At 39.7% G+C, this 24035-nt stretch overlaps 1 protein-coding gene across 4 annotated transcripts in view; it reads right to left on the bottom strand.

The window, feature by feature from the left end:
* The window catches only part of astn1 (astrotactin 1), a 392569-nt gene that overhangs the window by 183382 nt on the left and 185152 nt on the right, over nt 1–24035 (bottom strand). For all 4 annotated transcript variants that reach the window (XM_042427879.1, XM_042427878.1, XM_042427876.1 and 1 more), the window contains 2 exons: nt 23020–23214; nt 13631–13758 (listed from right to left, as the gene is read on the bottom strand). In XM_042427879.1, the coding sequence (XP_042283813.1) occupies nt 13631–13758; nt 23020–23214 (323 nt within the window). The remainder of the gene's footprint in view (nt 1–13630; nt 13759–23019; nt 23215–24035) is intronic.

Here is a 24035-nt window from a genome sequence, read left to right as displayed (position 1 = left end):
AATGGCTGGAGCAATTCCACGCAATTAATCAGTGTTGAGGAATAAATTAAAAACTCTTCCTAAACATGATTACTGTTGAGGGTCTGCATTCAAAATTGAATTTTAATTGAACGTCAAATGTCATATTTGAGTTATGGTTGAAAACAGAAATGGATGTAGGAGACACTCATGTATTTACACAGCAAGCTACAGCTCTAATAGAATTCCTGCAAATGAAAAGACCCTTGACAGAAGATAAGAGCCTAAATTCAACCTGTTGAAGTAACTATTAGAAAATGCAATTATGTTTTATAAAAGGGCATCATGTGCATGTACAATGAACATGTTGTACAATTGTGAAATCACCATTTCATATTAACATAAAACCGAAAATTTGAAACTGCTAACAGCATCAATAGAACAGTCAGCCAGACTGATATTAAAATATTTTAATAATAACAATATTGTGAAACATTAAAACATCATACTTCCTGAAAATAATGGCTTAACATGAAGGTCAGAAGACATTAATTGCCTGTTCCCACTAAAGGAACCTTTCCAGGGGCCCAGGAACCATGTCAGGAACATTACTGTACCTGCATTTCAGTCAGAAGAAACTAAATTGCCTCAGTTCCTCAGCAAGAGTTCCTTTTCCCAAACAGTTCCTGTTCTGGGGGTAGTACTTTCTGATGGCCTAGGAACTTCTGAATTGGAGTTACAGTGCTGAACTTTTGCTGAATGCACAACCCTTGTTGATGCTACAACTTGTGTACACCTTTCAGGGCCAAATGAACCTGCCAGGTGCCCTGGGGCAAAAAGTAAGCGGTGGGCTGTTGTCATTTTCCCAAATGGGTAATCCAGCCATGACAGCTTCGTTCACACAGCAAGCAGCACTGGGTTCCACTAGAAATCATTAGGACAACAGAGGCATATTTCTTGTAATGTTTATTGTAATTGTTTATTAAAGTTAGGCCATCAGCTTCCTGACTAGACTAAAAAGTGCAAGATAAAGATAGCATATGCAAATGACCAAAGAACTAGCAAGAGAAACAAAAGAGAGGATGAGAAAAACAAAATAAAATAACCACAATTATGTAGAGTTAGAGAATTATGCAGAATATTGCTAATTTGGAGACAGGTGTTCTCAAATTCTCAATCTCCCTGTTCCACTTCTGCTTGTCCCGCATCCATTCATTACATCAATTCAAATATCAAGCATAATTTGCCCCTCATGGTTCTTCAGATGTGGTAGAAATACAAATGGGAATGTGCAAAATCAACCTTGTCCCATAGAAGTTGCATGTATATGCTATTAATTATCACCAGCCCACCGTATTAGGCTTATTATCAACATAATGAATAAATGTCACATTTTCATACTAAATACATCTGCAAAATGTACAAAGACTACAAACTTTATTTGTTTTCCCTGTAATATCAGCTAAAGCATGAATGTTTTTATGGTTCTGTTTAGACACAGCACTTCGGTGAGGTCAGGGAGAGGGTTAGGGGGTTAGGGTTATTTTGGTTAAATATTGAAAAAAGTCAACATAGACAGTACATTTTTACTTTTTCACTATTTTATAAGAAACATGATCTTTCCTTTATCTTTAACCAAAGTGTCAGACTAAAACAAGAGGCATTTAGTAGTACATTAAGGTAATTTGAGGGAGAGACAAGGTTGTGACAAAAGGGATTTTTAGGTTTTTAGGTGGCTTCATAGTTCTCTACTCAAAGTCTGTGTAAAGGAAAAAACACACATTATACATGTTAGAAAATAATTTCTGAAAACGAGCCCTGCAGAAAGACTGTGAGCTATGTAGTAACGTTACTGAATTGTGGAGTTAGACCATTCAACTGTTTTTCACAGCTTCTGTGTTCCTGGTTTTGCTGGGCATGTCTAAAAAGGCTGCACCAAGACATAGAGGTGTCGGCTGGGAGTGTAGCCTATTGTATTGCAATACTTTCATTGCAAGCTTAGCATTAGCATCCTGATGTATGCTGCAGTCACAACAGTAGATATAAACTCTCTGGGCAGATAGGAGGTCTACACTTAATTATGAGATATTCTAGGTTAAACAGAGCAGTGCCTCTCTATAATGGCATTGTCTGTGCACTAAGCTTTAATATAAACACACAGTCCACCAGGCCCCTCTGGTCCTACCGGACTCATTAGCTATTGTATCTGCCCTGAGGATGTAGGAGGACAGTAGCTCAATGGCGCTATTGGGGACCCTTCTGTTAAGCCATGTTTCCAAAAAAGTTGCAGTCCATAATCCTTTTATGAGTGCTGATCCACAGTCACAATTCAGCCATTTTGTTCACCAGAGACCGTACATTGGCAAGGAAAATGCTGGGTAGAGATAGCCTGGATGTATAAAGAGAACTGGGTACAGCGTCGGAGGCGGGGCCCCGTTCATCCCTGTTAAAGTTGCTCAGTGGCGCCAAAAAAGTTTGACTTCCACGTATAAAATTACCCGGATCTTCCAGGATCATTGGGCTGCTCGTGCAGCGCTGTTGCAGTAGCCGCACCTGTGTAAGTTAGCGGCCCTCTCTGCCTCTCTGTCCAGTCTCACCCTTGCTGTCTTGGGCTGTGCTGCAGACGCTACTCTGGTGCCTTTGCCGTCAATACAGATGTACTCCTGCAGCTGCAGTTCCAGCTCCTTGCCAGCGCTACCGAACAACAATTTAACTTTAACTACTCATTTAAATTATATTTTTACTGAAATAAGTTCACATGTACCTACAAAATAGGTGCCGAATTAAACAGTGGCTCCTAGTGTTACTTTATTTTTTTAAATATCATGCATTTTGCATGTCTTACACCTACAAACAAGGCCTATTTTCAATTATATATTTTTTAAGGAAGTTCAGCATGAGTGTTGTCAAGTTCAGAGGCTCAGAGACTGTTCAGTTGGGGGCACAGTTTCAGCTCCTTCAGCGGACATGCCCCCAGCCTTTCAGAGCTCGGAACACTGCTTGTTTTTCCATTATTTTTAAACCTAATTTCTTTGGCGATATTTTTAATCAAAATTTTCAAATTTGGCTGGGTGGTTATAGCACCTTTTTCTTTTTCTGTGGTGTGAAAAACTCAGAACACATTTATTATTGCTTTACACAGACTTTAAATTACTAAATTATTAAAGTGATTGATTAATTGACGATACACAAGGCAGGGAAATACAGTGAGAAAGTCTTGCAAAAGCATGAATTAAAAGAAAAAAAACATTCCTTCAGCAGTTTGGCAAGATTTACCCATCTGGTTTTTGTCATAAATAAAGAATATTCAATAAATCATGGAATTATGCAACTGTTGAGTAAAAAAAATATCACCATTGTAAAAACAGACACAAGGCAAGCAAGTTTATCCACAACCAGAAAGTACAGTACTTGCCTTCAACATTCTGTAATGCGCATTTGATGAAACTTTCACTTCTTTTTTTATGTACATTATGATGAAGTTGAATGTTGAACAGCGATGTCAACACATTAAAAGTAATGACAGAGACATATAATGTAGAGGGAGACAGGGAGACAGAGAAGCACTTAGGAAAAGAGAACCGTAGAGACTGACAAAGCAGAATGTGATGTGACAGGAAGTGTTATGTGGTTGCAACCCTCTTGGCAGGGAAGTGCAGCTAAAGTGCAGTAACATCAACGGGTGAAAGCACAGCACAATCAAGGTTTGTAGTGATTTAGCAAGTGTGCGAAATGACACGTGTGTGCGTTTGTTCAACTACATGCCAGTGACGCAGATTGATCACACTGAAGAAAAAGACAAAGGTGTAGAAACTACTATGTCAGCATTAACTGTTTATTTTTTTCCCCCCAGGGACAGGGAAGGGAGAGACAGAGGGGACTTGATGACAAAGCTGGTGAAATGATGAGCTGTAGATGCCCTTCACCAACCTCTGAAGATGAAAAACTCAGACCAGGAGCTGTTGATAAAGAGACTTGTTCTGCAGAAGATCATGAAGGTATTTCATCGTTTATCCTCCATCTCTGCTGAATAAGTACTGCAGGTGCCACTAAAGATGATTCCTTCTTTCTTTTACATATAAATATTCTCTTAACTCAAAACCCATGCCTTCCAAAAGACTTGCACCCAGAAGCATCCTGATCGTTCGTATTATCTACTGGGAGGAATTTAAATCTTACATCTTTGCTGAGACAACTACTTATGCAACAAACAGTTAAACTCACATCCGTATGAGTGAGAAGTCAGTGAAATCTTCTCTGGAAAATCCTGAAATGCCTGAAATATTACCTTGATTAGCCCAAACTCCAATAATCCAGCTAGCAGTTTGCTATTTCTCCATACAGTGACCAAAAGAAGACCAAAAACATATTCAGCCATTAAATCCAGCTCTCCCTGCACTCAACAATTAAAAATGTAAAGGGGCAACTAGCCAACAATTTAAATCAAAAATATATTCTATTACTAATTTGGAGACATACCCTCAGGACTAGAGTAATGCCATCAAAACAATCATATTATATCATAATCTAGAATTATCACAAATATATTTTTTTAAAAGAACAATTCTTAAACTATTTCCTCCATACATCTAATCTAATTTGGCCACCTATGCTTATCTTGCAAGTACATATTGAGTTGTACCAAAACTTCACATGTCTCATTCCCTGAGTGCGTGACACTTTCAGTTACATATAATAATCCGGATTGTGATGAGGAAAGTTGATTTTCTTATCATTTATGGCTGCAACATATGTTTACTGCTTTAACGGTCAAACAGGTGCGCCGAACTCTTCCTCTAGCTCAATTTGTGCTGTTTGTCTAATTCCGCTTATACATGTTATAAATATTCAATTGTGTCAGCTGATTAGACTGTGCCAGACAAACTACTTTAACTTATGAATGTTGAGGAGTCTACCATATGGATGTTTCACAGTAGAAATTTACACACACATTTAAGCAGCATACTGATACTTCAGTATATTGGAATTGGTATCTCATATGGTGTGTTTTACATTCTGACTGAAAGCAGAGTACTGGGTGTTTCTATGCTTGCTGCATCAACAGTTCCCCAAGTGGGACAATAAATTAGATTGGAACTTGAACTTATTTGCAAATTAAACTGTTTTCAGGCTGTGTTCATTTTATTTTTTCTTTCTCAATTCTATATTTACATTTGTTCATGTAGCATCAGGTTACGTCATTGTTCCAGTTTTATTAATATGTACGAATACAAAGTTAATGAGTTAGAGCTTCAAATTGAATACTGCCGCATATAAATGGCTGATTCTAGCCTATTGATGTAATTATGCAAATAAATCCCACAGTAGTATAACAACATTATCTTTTTCTTTCTATTTTTGAATTATACAATTTCATGATATCCTACGGCGTTGGTAATATTTTTCTTAAGATCCGTTTCAATAAATCTCATTAAAGTTGCTACAGAATCATGAGAAGAGAGGGAAAGACGCAAAAGCAGGGATTAAAGAAAAAATAAAAGTTAATCGATTTATGGGTTAGAACTTTTGCAGTTAGCATGTTGTCTATACAGTATCCAAAACACACCAAAAATATATTTGTGCTGCTTACCAATTATTTCACCAGACAAATTAAATAAAAATGTCAATCCTTAAGTGTCAATACCATCTGGAGGCCTTCTACCATCTACATTATTTTTACTGATTAGAAAATTCTCACATTTAATACTTTTTACCTCACAAAAAAGACACCAGTTATTTTTACAATTCTGGCACCAAATCATTCCTGTGAACCATGACTGTTGTGCTCAAGAATTCACTCCAGAATGTGTCTCAGCGATGAATAAATTATAGCCCCCGCATGTTTTTCAAAGTAAATACATGCTGAATAATTGCTGCGCTCCAACACACTGTGCATCTCCACTCCCCTTAAAAACAGTGACACCGTACTCACTGCCTCATCTTGTCCAATCTGTGCCACTGAAACACAGGGCTGTTGTTTGAGGATTTCGTCTCGAGAATCATTGGGGGAAACACGAGGGCCCCTGAAGGCATGACCTTCCCTCACTGCCACCAATTATATCAAGGCCTTATAAAATATAGATTATGTGCCATCTCTTTGCTGACATATCTAAAGGCTTGCAGCGTGGGGAATGTGCGGAGAGGCCGTGGGTAAAACCCGAGGGGAGGCCAGGTTGAATATGACAAGATGAGGGGAACACAGTAATACAAAGGATGACCTTGATGAAGAAAACTTGGCCAGCCCTGGCTAAGAAAAGAACAATAAATAAAGAAGTTCACTTCCAGAAGACTGTGTGATCAATTCAGTTCTAATCAAGGTTCTACATATTAAAATGCACTGATTGCAATGATATTCATTACCCTAAACTGCAATCTGGACCAATAACCATGTATTATTAATGGATAGGAGCTGAGTTTGGAACAATTGGCATTTAACTTTGTGTCTTAACCTTTCAGCATAAATGTCAAGTCAAATTCTAATAGAAAAAGTTTGAAGTTCATCCAACAGTGATTTCATACATTTCAGTTCAAGTGTGTTTCTGGGTCCATATATATTCAAACCCTGAAGCACAGTGTGAAAGACGATCAGAGATTAGATTTACAAAGTTTCTTGGAAAGATTTCACATTTCACGGGGAAGCATGATAGAAAATCATGAAAGCTTTACAAGTCTCGCCTTTGCTTTCTCACACACATGCACACAAACCAAAAACTAAAGTGAAAAGGGACGCGCCAGTGGCAAGATGCTCCTGGGATATAATTGGCAGTGGTGCAAGACAACAAATCTTGTCAATAAAAAAAAGAGCTTTTTTTCCACTTACTTCAAGGAACTGAATTTTGCCCAGTTTTGTAATCAAATATGACGTGCTGTTCTCAACATGAACTTTTGCATGGGGGTCCACAGGCTTTTGGACTAAGTGCATCATGCTTACAAAATTGATGATGTAAATGTTCTAAAACTACATAAAAACAGGATTAACTGCATGAAAATAAGATGACGGTGCAGAACAGATACAAGATTTAAAAACAACTTCCTACATTGGCACTGAATGTTGGTATTGGAATCAAATTATGGTGTGCAGAATTGTCCAATATGAATGCTAATACTAGGGATCCTGGGCTGTTTATTATGCTAGGTGCAGGGGTAGATGGGTACAAATTAGCTGTGGGCCCCTGCTGAGTGCCCTCATACACAAATTCCCCCAACCCATTTTTCCCAGAGTTCCAGACACCAACCAGCACTGGAATGACACCCAGCCAAAAATGCTGGAGCCACCTTAGGGCACTTATTGTGTTGTAATGGTGTATTTTACCAAACCAATTTGCTATAAATCTAATTACCACAAAGTAACTGCCAAACTGAGAACCTGGGACGCTGAAGGTCTGGGACCCCAGCATACATTGCCCCTTTGCGCAGTAGGTAGTCTGACCACGTTTACCAAAAAGTACATTACATTAAAAAAAGTCCTCCCTGTCTCTCTCTCTTTTGAAACTTTTACACTGAGCACCTTCACTCTTGTGTCAGCGATTTCTCCAAACCTATAAGCATAAATCCTTGGCTTTGATGACAAATGACAGGGGGTCGGCTGCAGAGCCGCGGTGACTGGCAGGGTTGACGATTTCACCTTTGGCATTCTCTTGTGTTATATCCGTCTGGACATACAGCTACATGGACGCGCATTCAAAGACACAGATGTGATGTGTGTGTTGCAGATAGCACAGGCAGTGTCATTATTTGGTCGCTAGCGGAGGAGAACAGTCACATCCCCCTGCTGCCCTTTTCCCCTCCACCAATGGATTCCCCCGTCCCCGGCTCTGCTCACCCTGTGAATGGAGACTGCAGAGAAAAATGGCTGTCTCCCATTCATTTGTTGGGTCCTCTAAAGGTTTTTGTTCTTTGCTTCCTGCCTTTTATCCTCCAAATTTCATTGTCTTTCTTTCCATCTTTCATACTCTCTATTGTCTCTTTTTCTCCTTCGTTTTTCTTTGTCTTTCTCTTCTGTTCTGATCAGTTATCTCTCAAGCGCCATCTTAGGGGAAATCTGCTTAGCAGCCTTGAGCATACTTGCTTTCCAATTAAATCAAGATGTATTTGCCTTTCAAAAGCCTCCCTTTCCTCATGCTTTCTCCCATCGGAATAATTGATGGAGGTCTCTGGCCTCATGATGAATGGCTTCCAAGCCCGGAGATGAATAGGAAGATGAATGATTTCACCCCTGTGAGGGCCGGAGAGGGCTGGAACAAGGAGTGCTGGTATTGTGACAAATACACTGACCACAGCAACCGAACCTGGACGAATCAGCAAGGGACGGAGGGGTGGCATGCGCTCATCGTGGCTCAACAGACGCTCCTCTTGCTGCCGCCGCCTCCACACGTGTGTCTACCCCATGGACAATTACCTGAGCCTTGCAATTAACTGCAGGCGCAGGGATAATGCCGACAGCCTGCCAGGAGACGAGTGTAAGTGGCGGTGAATCAGCTAGCTGGGGCTTGAGAGCGCTGTGTTGGACGGTTGTGTTTGTGCACTCAGTGGAAATGTTGAGGCCAAGAGAACAGGTGCAGTAAGGTGAGAAGATGCCCCAGGTGACTTCTCATGGATGTTGTCGCCACTTTCTCAGCCAAGATTTCTAAGCTGAAACAAGATTTTCCTGTGCCTTCACACAGCTCGCTGTCATACAGCTGAGAGGTAGCAAATGTTTATAAGAATGAATTCAATGAGCGTATAACGGGCCATCTGTTTAAAAGGGCCAATAAGTAAGATTGTTACTGCCCCGAAGAACATAATGACCATAACATATCCACATAGGGGGGGTGACAAGACTGTTGATCAGTACCAATGAGTTGATTATGCTGCCGGCTGGTGAGTTTTTGGCTTCCAAAAACTTTCTGGCCTTAACTGTTTTGGGACAAAAACTTGTTCCTTCCCATTTAAGGTGCCAAAACTGAAAAGTACTGTTGTTACAATAGTCTGCAAAGAGACAGGGAGGGGTGTAGCTGCATGTTAGTCCTACATTCACCCCCATCTTTCAACATCTTCAGGTGATCTTCATTTTTGCTTCTTGAAATACCCAGCTCTGATTATTACAATTCTTTAGTTCGTTGATTATCAAGGTTAACAAAAATCATACGTAATTTATCTTTAAATGAACAAAAGAGATAAATCTAAAACAGTGTTTCTCAAACTTGCTCCTGGAGACTCACATGTCTTAATTTTCCACCTCTCTGTGTCTGCCCACACCTGAAATTTTTAAGGTAATCCAGAGTTCTATAATTTAAAAAAGTCCTATAATTTAGTTTAACTTTAAAGGTTTAAATGAAATCACAATTATCCCTGTGATTAAACGTCATGCGGTCAAAAAAAGCAAAGTACAAGTCAGGTGAATTTACTGAGACAATGCAGAGATTGTACTTTGTTTATCTTTTCCTAAAGGCTATGTCAGACATTGTTGGAAATGTTTTTTTCAGTCAACGTTGGTGAGGACCAAGTTGTGATCACTTTTTCATAACTCTGCCAATGCAGGTGATTTGTGAGACATTTTGGAGGAAATGATTCATTTGGGAAGATTTCTTTGTAACTGAGATGTAGTGAATGTTAATATCATACCCCCTAATAATTATAATAGACCCTTTTCACGGCAGACATTTTGAGCAGGAAAAGCACAGGTGGAATAAATAACATTAATGATGGCTGCATTCCATTTAGGGGCTGTGGTATTGTGTGGGCTCACTCACTGACATGGCTTTCTGGAAAAATTAATGGAATGGAGCCATCACTAATGTTATTATTTACACCTGTGGTTTTCCTGCTTTGAAAAGTCAAAATGTCTGCCGTCAAAAAAGGTCAATAGGCAAGTACATAAGTGAGTCATATTAAACTGAGTGAGAAATAATTAGTCTGTGTTTTAATAGATATCTTGTTTTCTAAACAAGTTTTTAAGGCAACATAAAGTAAGTTATGTAAAGTAAGTCAGGAACAAACAGGACCGACTGTTGCTGTCTAAAGTTTCTGGTGAATCAATCAAAACTCTGAAAGGTTATGTAATGTCTGAAAAAAAAAAAATCACAATGTGTCCAACACAGAAAAAACTGACAAGTGATCATATGACCCTTAACAGTGCTGAATGACTTTTACCAGAACAGAACAGGTACACTAGTATGTATTCCAGGGTTGTTGTTAAGGATTGCATTATAGTGTAAACAGTTATTGTATTTATCCCCTGTACAAAAATAAGTAGATGGCCAGAATATGAACTCAACTATGTAACCCATTTGTTATGCCTGAAGCACTGCTGGGTGCATTTATGGACACTGAGTGAATGCTTGTCAGCTTTCATGAGGCATTTATATGATACTTGCATCATTTCTGACAAGGCGGTGGAACAGTGTGTCAGTTTATTGGGAAAAATAAGAGCTCGAGGCTAGTGCCTTCCTCCGTCACACCATCCAACACTGGCACAACACTGTGATGAAGCTATTGTCATATTTTTTATATATATATATCCGTGTGTGTGTGTGTGCGTATTATATTGAGATTACTGTATTTGCCAGTGTTTGATACACTGGAGTCAAATTTACTATTTTACAACAAATTTTTCCAAGTTCTTCAAGTATCTTCAACCAGTGATTAGAAATACAGAATTGTTTGTGGACAGCAACGTTTTATTTTTATGTTTACCACTACGACTACAACTAACCTTCAATAGCTTTGTTACATGTAAAACCTCGACAGCCTTTATTCATAGTTTTAGTTTCATAATTTTTAATTGAATTGATTAACAGGAAGATAACAATACATTGGATTTTCTTTACATGGGCCCTTTTCACATTTTATTAGTGGAAATCAAAATGAAAATAATGTGGGTGATGGTTGAAAATCTACAAATGGCATATCAAACATTCATTCTTGACCTTGAGAACAGAAAGGAAACAACAGCTGTTGTTGTCTTGCTTAACTATAAGTTTTTTTTATATGTTTAGAAGAAAATGGACATTTTAACATCCAGTCCTCCTGCTTCCAGTTTTCACCTATCACCTGCTGGCTCTAGCTTCATATTTAGTGTATAGACATGAGAGGGTTATGAGTTCAATTTTTCAGACAGCAGAAATTACAGCTGAAAAGTTAGAAAGATAAGATTAGAGGAGAACACTGGGGGATGCATGCTGGCAAATTCATGGGAGCTGTAGTTTTTTTGAGTACTAACAAAGCTCAAAAAAACTGTTCAAATTAATTCATTTTAAATCAGAAAGGTTTCAACTTCTAATAAAACCCCATATTTCCCTTTTTGGCTGATGAAAGAAACTCAGTTAGAAATTGCACTGGGTCATAGAAGCTAGAGGAAAATAGGAGTAGCCCAGATGTGACACTGGATTTTCACATCTTTCCTCGGATCACCACATTGTACTTTCCATATACCTTCCAGCATCAGGCATCAGTTCACTTGGGTTGGAAAACTGCAACACTGTGTCCCAGAGTACACTGTGTGCTTCTAAGGAACTCTGCTGGATGCTTTGAAATGATATCTCCATTCATGATATTACTCTTCAATAGAGCCCACAGCTGCTGCATCAAAGGCCCAACACAGAGGCACAAGAGGCGGAGTGCTGCTGTGTTATGCTCTGTTCTGGGCCGTGTGCACTGTGAGCCCAGGGGCGATGCAGGGATAAAAAAAGGTTTGAGCTGTGCAGGCAGAGGGGGGGGGGGCAAAGGGGGGGACAGGGGGCTCGGGAACGTGACAGCAGAAGATCCATTTAGATTAGAGTTTTAATATCCTCCGAAGTTTCCAATAAATGGCAGTTGGATCCAGTGCTGCTCTGTCGCCATTTGATTGTCCATCACCTTGGACGTAACCTCCTATGATGTGGTTTTGAATTGCTGCTGTGACTGGCCTTGTATCTCTGCTGTTACATCAACAAGCGATAAACCCATCCTGCAATCTGCTGCTTTCTACATTGCAAGGCAATTCAGAGGCAGTTACACAGGTGTTTGGAGTAAGCTTAGCAAACAGTCTGCCTGAATGAAACATTTCCAGGAAATATGCTGAAATATAATTATTCATTTTATACTTTCCATTGTGGTACTCTGAACTGCACTCCAAGCATGAAGCAAAAGGTTATTAGTTATGCAGGCAGAGAGGAGGAGGATATCCCCTCCATTACAAATGCACTTTATAATGTTTCTACATGTTCTCCAACTTCAATGCCAGACTGAAAGGTAAAAAATACAGGAAATATTATCCTAAGTCATATTGGAGTGGTTCTTTACGGACAACTTTCCTGTCAAACGGATTGTTTTCCTCTTCAGCTAGTCAATCAAACACTCATGCCATATGATTGCTCGGGATATTTTCAAACACTTAGAAAAAAAAAAGAAAAGAAAAGAGTGAGGTCAGAAGATAATGAGGCATCCAGATGGACTGATACAAATCTTTGGCCTTCTGAAATTGCTTGATTTATAGCAAGCCAAGGATTTTTCTTCTTTTTTCCCCTCCCCATTTCTGTGTTAATGACAGCTGTTTCACGCTGGACGGCTGTATGCTGTTCAAACATCGCTGGCATGTGCTGCACTGGTAATGAAGAGAACAGCAAGCTGGCTTCTGATGCCATCGACTAATGAATCCTGACAGTGGTGGTACATCATTATTTTGCTAATGTGCTACCTATTTTTCCCTTCACGTTCATTATTGACTTGGACAGTGAGCTGAGGAGTCTGACCTCCCTAATGTTGCTTAGTAACAAAGAATCTTGACTTCTGCGACTCTGGAAAACCTAACCAAACATGAGGTGCAAAATTCAATTTTCAAAAAAAGAGAGACTTGATACGAAAGGGACCCGAGGATAATAAGAAACAATTTTAAAAAATACGGTCAAGCTAAATAGACCCAAAATAGACACCAACACTGGCAGCAGAATGATGTTCCCCAAACTAATGAGCAATCTTGCCTAAAAAATTGCTCTCTTGCTTTGATGATTGTAATACACCATGTAATCAGAGCTTCCATTGAGTCTGCTTGGATCCACTCGGGTATAAGACATATTGAAACACAGTCATAAGACTCAGAGCAATAGAAGTCTACTTGGGCCCATTTACACCCAGTATTCCCAGGAATTTAATTTACCCATATTGGACTACTCCCAACTTCAGATACCTACTTCCAATACCAACTTTCAATGCTGATATGGGAAGTAGTGTGCTCCACATGTAGCCTGGTGGAAAATAAAGGTGTGGAGGTCGGAATGGTGGATGGGTGGCACATCTAACTTTCATGCAGGACACCAGAGATCACACCCTGCCATAGATATGGAATTAACATCAGCCTTTTAATGAACTGTAACAATGACGTTGCCCAAAAACATCGGTATTTCTCTACATGGATGCAGAGAAATGTTGTCATTGAAGGTTTCTGTCTGGCAATAAGGTTGTATAATTTGGTCACGGCCAAAACTGGGTCCTGAGTCAAGTCTCAGAGTGGCAGAGTGCCCAAACATAGTAAATGACTAAAATGTCAGAATTTATATGCAGAAACCTATTCAAATAGCAATTCACTCTGGTTTTCAAGCCCTGAGAAGTTGACTTTTTTTTTTTTTGAAAAATGAAAATTTCTGACAGGCAAATGATGAAGTGCTACGGTGCAGCTGTGAACCAGCTGCATAAACTATGAAATATGGTTTCTTACCTGTGAGGTATTCTGGGTCGGGCACAGGGTCCGACAGCTCCTCGTGGCACTGAACCTCTGTTGGCACCGATGCTACCACCATGCCATCTGGGAGCTGCTGCTCGATGCCTCGGGCAAAGTTCTTCTGCCTGGTGTGAAGACAGAGACGATAGGAGGTTCTATTTAAATACACGAGTAACTCAGTTGTCCAACATGGGGAGAAGGAGGGAGACAAGAAGGGAAGGAGGGAAATAAAGAAAGAAGAGAGATAAATATAAATGGATGAAGAGAGGCAGGTGACATAAAAATACATCAAATGTTACAGTCATCCAAATTCTCTCAGCCCAACCATCCTTTTGGAATCTGAGAATCAACTAGATATTGATACAATGAGAAAAACAAAGTGATCATCAGACCTAATTCCCCAAATTTTGCCTTATGCTCAAATGTAGATATATCAATAGTTACTGTGCAGATTGACCTCTAGCTGTTCTTAAATTTGTAAGAGTACAGAGTACATCAAAGATGCATAAATAAGTGTATGTGTGTGTTTTTCATATGAGGCAGATTGTAAAGCATTACTTTCTGGCAGATCATTGAGGGAAAATCAATACAAAGTAACAATTATGCAGGACTTGTATGTATTGAAGAGACAAAGTCTCACATTAAGCATGTCATATTTCATTAAATTTGATTGTTCTGCTGATACGTGATTCATCTTCTGTCTGAGAGCTCTGTCCTCATTTGTCTGTTGCCAGGAGTGACTCTTGGTTGAACTCACTCATTTTGTCTGCTCCATCATTCTTTGTCTCAATGCTAGGTAGGTTCACAACAAGGTTCCACTACACAATGACTTCAATAAATCAGTAATTTAAGTCATCCATGTGTCTCAGGACCAAAGCTGATGAGAATTTATGTTTATTTTACTCCTGCAGGGATCCCTAGTCCTGTGATTATTTTACATTTTAAACATTCTAAGCAACCTTGTACATTAACAGCTGCATTTGACAGCCAGAAGCAATTGTTGTGTTAAAAACTGTCACTTAAATCTGAGTCGTGTTTCTGGCCACCTGACAAATGGAAGTATCTGTTTTGGTCTGAACTAACCTCTGCTCCACTATGCTAAGCTAACTGTGTCTGCCATTTGGTGCTGAGCAGATAGTGTCGGTTTATCTGAGCTTTTACACTGAAGATAGCTGTTGTTTCTTCCATTGTTGACATTAGTAATTTGTTTTTGACTTAGATCCTGTAGTAACTTTTATATTGTTTATTTTGGTAAAATGTCATGTAGGCAAAGACATTGAACACACTGATATAAAACAGAAATATTATTTCAGCAAGCAGAGGCTCATGGAACTTTTTGTCTGTTGTCAACGTTCTAATTGTATTGTATGACATTTTTTACAGCATATGAGTTATTACATAAACATGTTTAGTTCATGTTCAAATGATACTGACAATGCCTTCATACCTACTGTAACAGCCTTTGTTCAACCATTGTGTTATCTCTTTCCCTGTGTGTGGCCCATGAACCTATTGATAGGGACAAGTTTATGTATGTGTGTGTACTGTCACACCCGATGTGTGTGTGTGTGTGTGTGTGTGTGAGAGAGAGAGACAGTACACACACATCGAACACCGAGCCTTTGATGAAAAGAACACAGGAGAATACAAGGCCACTTTTGGAACCTTCAATTAAAAGGTAGTCCATAATTTTGGTATTGGTTGTTATTACTTTGGACTATGAATGATTGTTGTGTTAAATTGTGGGTGGAAGCAAACCGTTACAACCTTCAATTATTCATAAATAATAGGTGAATGGACCTTGTAGTTGTTAATGATAAAGAAAGTACAGTAAAAAAAATATGAAAAATTGAACTGAGGAAGATCAACGAGGAGCTAAACATAACAGGAGTGTATGTACAGTGTATGTGCCTATGTGTTACCGTGCCAATGCTAATAAACGGGGGATGCTGATCTCCTTTTGATATTTAATATGAAAGTGTGGTGTTTCTGATCACTTAGCATCTTACATAATTTGCTTCATTTTGTTGATATTCCATTGTTGTTTATGGGGGTCACTTAGGTTGTCAATGGGAAGTGAAAGTAACTTGTAACGTGCGTTACTACAAATGGATGGAGGGTAAGCGTTTAAGCACATGCACATACATAGTCATGCGCACATTTATACTCTGCAGCCCCCCTTGGTGAAATATGTTCCTGCGCACATGTGCGGATAAGAATCACAGATAGGACAACCCAAACTATCAAGGGAGGACCCAGGTGGTAATAAACAGAAATGATCCTTTCAGTCAACTGCACATTTAACCAACATGGCTGGTCTGTGAGGTTCTGTACCACAGGATACCAAAGGGATGAGAGAAGCAAGACATTTTCTGTCATAATCTAGAATCTCTGGATAAATTACTGATTCGCAGCTATTTATTTTCCTCTTCTCAAATTTCTAATGACCACTTCCTCTACGCTGAGAATATTTCCCGCCAGTAATCATATCTGACACCAGTTATTAAATGAGCAAATATGATCTAGAGCATCTCAATTAGTTGAAATGAATGGTCTTCTCAGTTGCAGGCCTTTTTAAGTCAAGTGCATTTTCTGTGATAAAAGCCTAGTGTCTTTAAAATATGCATAGTAGTAGCCATTAAAAAAGCATGAGAGGTCCTCATGGTTCACAGTGGTTTTTCATTTAATATACATCATTGTACACCATCATACACTATGTATCATTTGATTCATGCAGTGTTCTGGGCCTGAGCTGTGAAAATAAAAAAAAGGTACACAAATATTTATAAACCGCAAACTGTTGCCTTTGGGAAAGTCACAGCTTGAGAACAACAGAAGCCACTGGCTGGAGTAGAAGCAGCGCTGGAGCAGTTGCGTCAAATATCACCATTCCTATGACATTGTATTTGCATGGTCATGGCGTGGCCAGGGGTGTAGCGTAATTAGAAGGAAATTGGGCTCATAAAAATATTGTTAAATTAGCTGCAGGTGATGTGAAACAAAGCTTATCTGTTAATGTGAGTGCATGGTAAGGCAATAAACTGGGAGGATACTTCATGCATTTTGAGCTTCTCGAGTGGAATAATGGTGTAAGAGTGGAATATACAGTATAATACAGTATCACTTGGTTACATATATGCATCATCAACTTGTACTGACAGATTCTTTTGAAGATTGTTTGGGATTTTATTGACACTGGAGTCAAACATCTGTCAGTTTCCGCTGAAAGTAATTATGAATGTTTTCAGCAGTCAGTTCAACAAAGAAAACAAATTGGGAATGTAATGAGTGAATCTCAGTTGTCTTCACTGACGACGGTGCTGATTGTTATTTATTTTTCCCTCAGATTCATGCTAAGTGGAATATGGGCCAAGTTACATTTTGCTGTATTCATGTCTGACAATTTTCATTGTTAATTTTGTTAAATGACGACATGTAACATTTAAGAGCCATCTGGCGCTGCGAGGATGTCATAATCCCTTTTCTTGGAGTGAAATCTGTCTTGAAGTTCGAGGAACTATTGTCAAACTGCCAAAACTTATCAAAGACGTTAACTTCCTATACAAGGAGCCGTGGAGAGGCAGCCACCTGAATGTGAAATGTGACAAAACACACTTTTCATTAACGACAAAAAAACTTTTTTTTCCCGGTTTTCTTCATGCTGAACCCCCTGAATAAGTGACTGAATAAACTCAATTTTCAGTTTTCAATAAGAACCCATCAGTGGCCACCAACAACTCCCTCCTACCCCACCCTCTCCATCAGACTGCCTTAAACACATTTCATATTTTAATTAACTGAGTCAGTGAAGGTTTCCTCTTGAGGGGGGATTTTAGGGGAGCGATACTGTACATAAACTGAGGAAGTGGGAGTCTCTGAACCAAAAAAAAAAAAAAAAAAAAAAAAGAAGCAAAGGAGAGATGCCCGTATAAAGTTGTTTGGGTGGGGTTTGTCTGGTGGGAGTGTGGTCTAATCATTGATCCCAAGCAGCCATCAGAATGGGAACAAAGGGCACTAAAATATTCATTAAAACCTGCTCTGAGCCTGTCGTGTGAAAGAGGAAAAGAGAGGACGATGGGAGGAGAGGGAGGACAGTGTTGAGAGTAATGAGAGGAGGTTAGCTTTTTAACACCTCATTACTGGAGCTCACTGACACCCAGAGAGACAGGAAGATAGAAGCCCCTGTCACAGAGCTCCGTAATATGAACCCAGATCATATCGTGTGCGCCTGGCGCTCCCCGAGATCTCACTGTGATAAGACCTTCCTCCCGGGCGTCTCGTATTTGGCTTATTTGTTACCAAAATCATCTCATTCCCCACCAGCCCACTGCCAGTAAGGATGACTGGATATCAACTTCTCATAGACACAAGGAAATCAAACAAATACACCTTCATTTTTTTCTTTTTTGAAATGATAATAACAAGTCTGCCTCTGAAGCAGGAGAGGAAGCTTCCTGGGGAGGGCAGGGTGTGCTTCCCCTTCCGAAAAACATGAGAAGCATTTCAGGGCTAGTGAGCTTGAAAGATGACCTGTGAGGGTGCCATGCTGGGTGGAGAGATTCAAACCAGCTCTGTGTATGTGTGTGTGTGTGTGTGTGTGGGTGTGTGTATCGAGTGTTTGTGATGACTTTCTCAGGAGCAGTTGCTGAAAGGACTTGGCTGTCTGGTAGGTGGGGAGTCCGAACACCTACTGTGGCCACGTGGCTGTGTGTGTGTGTGGGTATGCATTTGTGTTCATGCCTAAGTGCAGTGGCTATTTTCTACGAGTGTGTGTGTGTGTGTGTGTGTGTGGGTATGTGGGTGTGTATTACGCCACTGGGCACCTGCTCACAGCACTCGCTGCTTCACTTTTATTCCCCTTCTTTCTGTTATTGCTCCAGACAGTCTAAATAGAAAAACCTTGCAGGGGCCACCAAGCAAATCCATTTTTTTCCCCCCAGATAAATAAAAGATTAACAGTGAAAATGTTGACATGGAGGGATTGTTTACAGTATTTTCAATTTTCTGTGGATGAGGAGGGTATATTGTGTGAGGTAGCAAGGTGAAGGGAATAAATAAAGAAGCGACGAAGAAGTGTACGTCTGACAGCGGAAAAGACGAGAACAGATTGCAGCATGCGTTTTGAGGAAACAGAATAAAAATGCAAATTCAAAAGAGAAGCATCATCTTCTCTTTTATCTATGGTTTGTTTGGACTGCCTCAGTGTTTTCCCCCCCTTTTTTTCAAACCTCCACTCATGATTAAACAATATCAAAATTGGACGACTTCTTTTCATCGTCATTGAATGATGGAGACAGATGCTTTGTGCCACTCCAGAGCAGTGGGGTAGGGGCTTTTGAAGAAGTGCCAGTGAACATCACATAAAGGTTTCCTTACTACCCCTCCCTCTCTGCCTCCCTTTCTCTCAAGATCTCTCTCAAGGGCAAATAGTCCATCTAATAAGGATAAGGGAGGACAGCAGGCCATGGTGCTGTTTCACTTGCATATTTTTGGTACCACTGACTTACAGTAACCCAATAATAATATGCTGCACATTCGACTTTGCACTTTCGCAGCCTCGAGTGGCTTTGAGATAACAGAATTTTCTAAAGTTTGAGAGCTTTTCTGACTATGGGTCATTTAACACAGTGTCAAGTTAACTGCACACTCCTTGGTCCTCAGTGTTACTGTCTAGTGGGAGTGGAGGGAGTGGGAGTGATGAAGAGATTGGGCTACAGAATCCAGTGTTTAGGACAGCTTCTCAAAGCTTCAGAGATTTCTCAAAAGAAGAATTATATTTGAGCCAACAAATCCGCTGCTCAGCATTTCATTTAAGCAGGAAAAAAAGGACACTTCCCTGCTGCTGTTGCTCTTTGAAGAGTATCCCACCAATTATGTCGATGGCTCTTGCAGGAGACAGATTTTTTAAATGGTCAAAATCAATGCAGCAGAAGCCTTGATAAAGACTTTTAGTTCTTAGTATGGGTCAAGTTCCTAAAAACACTGGATCCTACATTTACAATTAGGTTTAGATCTGATTGCTGCTTCCATTTTGCAAAATACCCAAATTCCTTAAGCTCTGTACATCTCAAACCTTTGAGAAGGTGCAGAAAGTGAAGCAAATTTTCGTTGATTGTGCAAATTAGACAGCTGGAGCACAGATGCACCCACCATGTCTGTGGGAGTGTGCCCACGTGTTTGTGTTCAGTTCAGCCTCTGGACAAACTCAGAACTCAGAAACTCCGGTTCTTTCACTTATTTTCTTCCCATCTCTTCTTTTACTTCTCGTCTCTGAACGTTTATAACAGAGTCATAAAGCCATGGGATACATGCAAACTTTCTGTTATATATATTTTCCTCACGTGGATGTGTCCTCCCAATGATTTTGTGTGCAATCACGTCACCTGTGATGTTCACTTTAGCTTCATTTTTTTTCTCAACAAATAACTCTCCTTCCTCTGGTAAACAACCGCGTCTGTCCAACTACATATCACTCGTTTGTAATGTAGACTTTCTGTTCAAAATGTGTACTTCCTGGCTTAAACTGAGATTAATCACGGGATATCACAAGAGTGATTTTATCAGACTTTTGATGTCCTCCAGAGGAGCCAAAGAAGACATGATACAACTGTTCTAACAGGCTGTGTAATGCTGTCATGACGGGTAAATTGACATATAAAATCGGCAGTGTGCCCCTTCAACAGTAACTGCCTTTAAAATGACATTTTCTTTTACTGCGACATATTGGAGACCTTTACATCTTTAAAATACAGCATTGCAATATGAAACTCATTTCCCATTACACCGTTTGAGCATCCATTTGATAATGGCCAGCAGCATAATCCTGCTTGCTGTCCAACATAAAAATTTGACATTTCATTTCATTCTCTTGGGAATAGATTTACCCTGGTGCATCAGCTATGTATTGTCAGAGACTGACACACATCACACGTAAACAGTTTCTACAGTTGTATTTGTCTTAAGGTTTTGAATTAGGGAGCTCCAGTGACCTTAAACCGTTAACAGATCTTAGGTGTTAAGTTGCAATCCTCCCTTGCCGTAACTTTTGTTCATTTTACATTCATATGTTCCTCTTCTTCAATTAGGTTCAATTTCAGCACACTGGCTCCTGGTCAGATTTAATTCATTTGCTGCCATCTCTTATAATTAGGCTTTGCATTAACCATGCCTCCCAAAAGAGTCCCTCTTCCTCTTCCACCACCTCATCTGCACAGGAAGCATTTGGTGCTCTTCAAAGTCTGCCTCAGACCTTGCTCTCCATTCACAAGCACTTTCAAATGAGATCAGAGCATTTGAGATTTAGATTCTTGATGATATTAACTTCCCTGCTTCACTCGCCCCTCCCTTTCTCTATACAACTCCAGTGGTGGATCCCTAAGTGAGTGAGTTGCCTCCAGGCAGCGGATTCCATGCATGGCCCAAATTAAATTCCTCGGCTACAGACAACTTTGCTGACCTTCTGGCTTCCTGAGTTCAGTGGAAATGATTGCAGCATGCGGGTAGTGATAATTAACCGCCTTCAAAGTACTCTACTATCCACAGCAAACCCCATACAAATCACAAAAGGGAAAAGGCATCTCTTTAGACCTGTGTGGCTCAATATCCACCCCGCAGAGTTAATGGGAGGGTCTTTCAGTATTTTCGTCTCCTCAGAGTATTTGCCTGAGAATAGGAGAAATGTCTCGTGTTTAATAGAGGACATCCCTGACAGTGGCAAGGTTTACTATCACTATTATCTTTTTACTGGGAGTGAATTGACATAAAATCTACCAGAAAATCCTTGCTCCATCATGAAATATGCTTTAAATATATTGATTCAATCTGCAATGCTTTTATAACCTGTGGAGATCTACTTCCTGATTATGTATGTATGCACTACAACTGTTTCCATTGTACCATTGTGTGTTTTAAACCATATTCATACCTGAGAGAGTTGGAAAGGTTGCGACACATGGCGCTTGGGTTACTAACACCTTTGTCAACAATAACAGTAGCGTTCAACAGGGGGTTTCAGTACATTAAAATGCACTATATCTGTCTGAATGAGGGTGGAATTAAAAATGAGAAAGCAGGAATCCCAATGGAGGACATCCGACTGAATATATTGTAGCTTGTGTACTGACTTTTCAATGAGTGTCTTTTACTTATTTGCTTATTTTTTCCCCTGTGATGATATATTTGTACTAACTCTCTTGATGAATATGGAATATAGAAAGTGCAATTATATACCGGAAAGAAAGAAAGCTGATCAGCAGCTTTGCATTAGAGTAGTCAGAGGTATAGAACCTACGTAATGCAATTTCCTTTTGCCATAACAAGAAACACTGATTTTGTTTGGAATCACCACCCGTTTTTATAGTTTTTGGTTGCAGATTTTCATATTTGTTCATTTATGTAGCAATATGTACACTACCTTTATTCATAGCCTGGATATAAAGATGGATGTAGCGAGGTGTGACATCACCTGTTGGTTTGCATTGGAGCCAGTTTGAAGCTCAGAGTTGCAGCTTATGGTCGGTGCCATCTTTTCTGTTTGGAGCCACGAACTTCCGAATAAGGAGTGCTAACTGTTGCATTTCACACTCTGGAAACACGCCCCGCTACCTTGGACCCAAGCTAACGCTAGCTTACTGGAGACACTGAGCACTCCAGACTTGGGCTGACGTTAGCTACTTTAGCTAAATTGTGCTAATGGGGCAGGTATTGTAATCAAATAACATTAAACTTAGTGAAATATAGCGACAATAGTCTGATTCAATGAGAGTCCTGGAGACAGGGTGAGCTGCAGGTGAGCCAATTGTCAATCAATGCCAACACGGCAGACATCAAAGCTAGTGTAAGTCTTCAAATCTTATCAACAGAGCAATAATTTCCAAAATGACCATCAACACACTTAACAGATGGGATTCAGATAGATAGATGGGAATTAGTTGGAGCATCTAGTGGCCATCAGTGGCATTGCACCTTAAAGTACTTCTGCACTGGCTTCAGCCTTGAACTACGGTAGATGCTGCTTGATATGATCTGGCTAATCCAATAGCATTTTGTCTGCATTAACGAATTTTTCCTTATCCAGATAAGAAAATCAGATACAGGTTGTATGCCAGGTGTAAAGGAGTTTCCTATCTGTATTTACATTTGTAACCATTTATCCATATGCGACTTTAACTTTTGACATGTGTAATGTACTGTATAAAACATCTGCCACTTCATAGATTATTTCATCCAAAGCATTTTAAAGTATGATAACTAAAACAGCTCTATCATGGATATCACCACTGTGGGAGCCAAGAGCCCACATCCTGCCAAACTGTTTCCCCTGCTGAGATACAAATAGCAGAGCAATGTCCCACATGCTCCACTTCACAAACAGATTGTGTGTTTACCTGAATGTGGCCTTGAGGATCTGTCCAGAGGTGCTCTCTCTGGTGTGGTTGTTGTATCCATAGAAAAGGTCTCCAAACACAGTCTGGTTAGCAGGGATGTCCGTTGCTTCCCCACAGTCTATCCCCTCAGTGCAGGCCTCAGACAGCGGCAGGCATGACCTCCCATCTGGGCCCCGCTTGTAGTCCTCAATACACCTAGAGTGAAAAGAGTCATTACATTGATTAATGATTCATACAGAGTATTTCCTCCTCTCCTTCCGTCCTTCCTGAGAACTGTGACATCAGGTTACTTAATTACTTGCTCCTTTATTGTCTGTTAATTGGCTTGTTTCTCTCTTTTTTCTCTGCTCCTGTATTTCCTAAACTCATTTCACTGTAGTTCTTTAGGGTAAGAAAATCATGAGTATGCAGAAAATGAAAATGGAAAAGAGTATTTTAAGGTTAGTGTTAATTATGCTAATACGTAATATATATATATATATATATATATATATATATATATATATATATATATTTTTTTTTATATACAGAGCTGGAGCTGGTTAGACTGCAAATTTAAAAAATGCTAAGCTCTAAATTAAATAATCAACCAACCAACAGAGAGCTGCTCTCTCTTGACAAGTTTAAAATGATTATGGAGGATCACATAGCAGATAAAAAGGATCAATAAGTTGCTGTCTCTGATCTGCATGGAGAAATTTTCTTTGGGCTTAGCTTCTGATCCGACTGGTCGAGTGCTCAAACATTGATCTGAATTTTACAGTAACACATTGATTTCTACCCTTTCTCTAACACTCACCCCCAAGACACCTTGTTCTTGATGAAGATACTTAAATATGTAAAAACCATGGATGTATTATGAGGACTAGATACCAGACTCTATTAAATCAAATGAAAATTGCTTGCCTGCCACATGAGCCAAAAAGGTTTCTAGCTTCCAGGTTTGCTTCTGTGTTGCATCGTTGGTCCTGGCCGCGAGTTCCTGCTAGGCCCATAGACTTTATATTGGGATGATG

The sequence above is a fragment of the Thunnus maccoyii genome, chromosome 12, assembly GCF_910596095.1.
Source record: "Thunnus maccoyii chromosome 12, fThuMac1.1, whole genome shotgun sequence".
Lineage (NCBI taxonomy): Eukaryota > Metazoa > Chordata > Actinopteri > Scombriformes > Scombridae > Thunnus > Thunnus maccoyii.
Note: the sequence above shows the minus strand (reverse complement) of the source record. Positions and strands in the feature narration are given on the sequence as shown.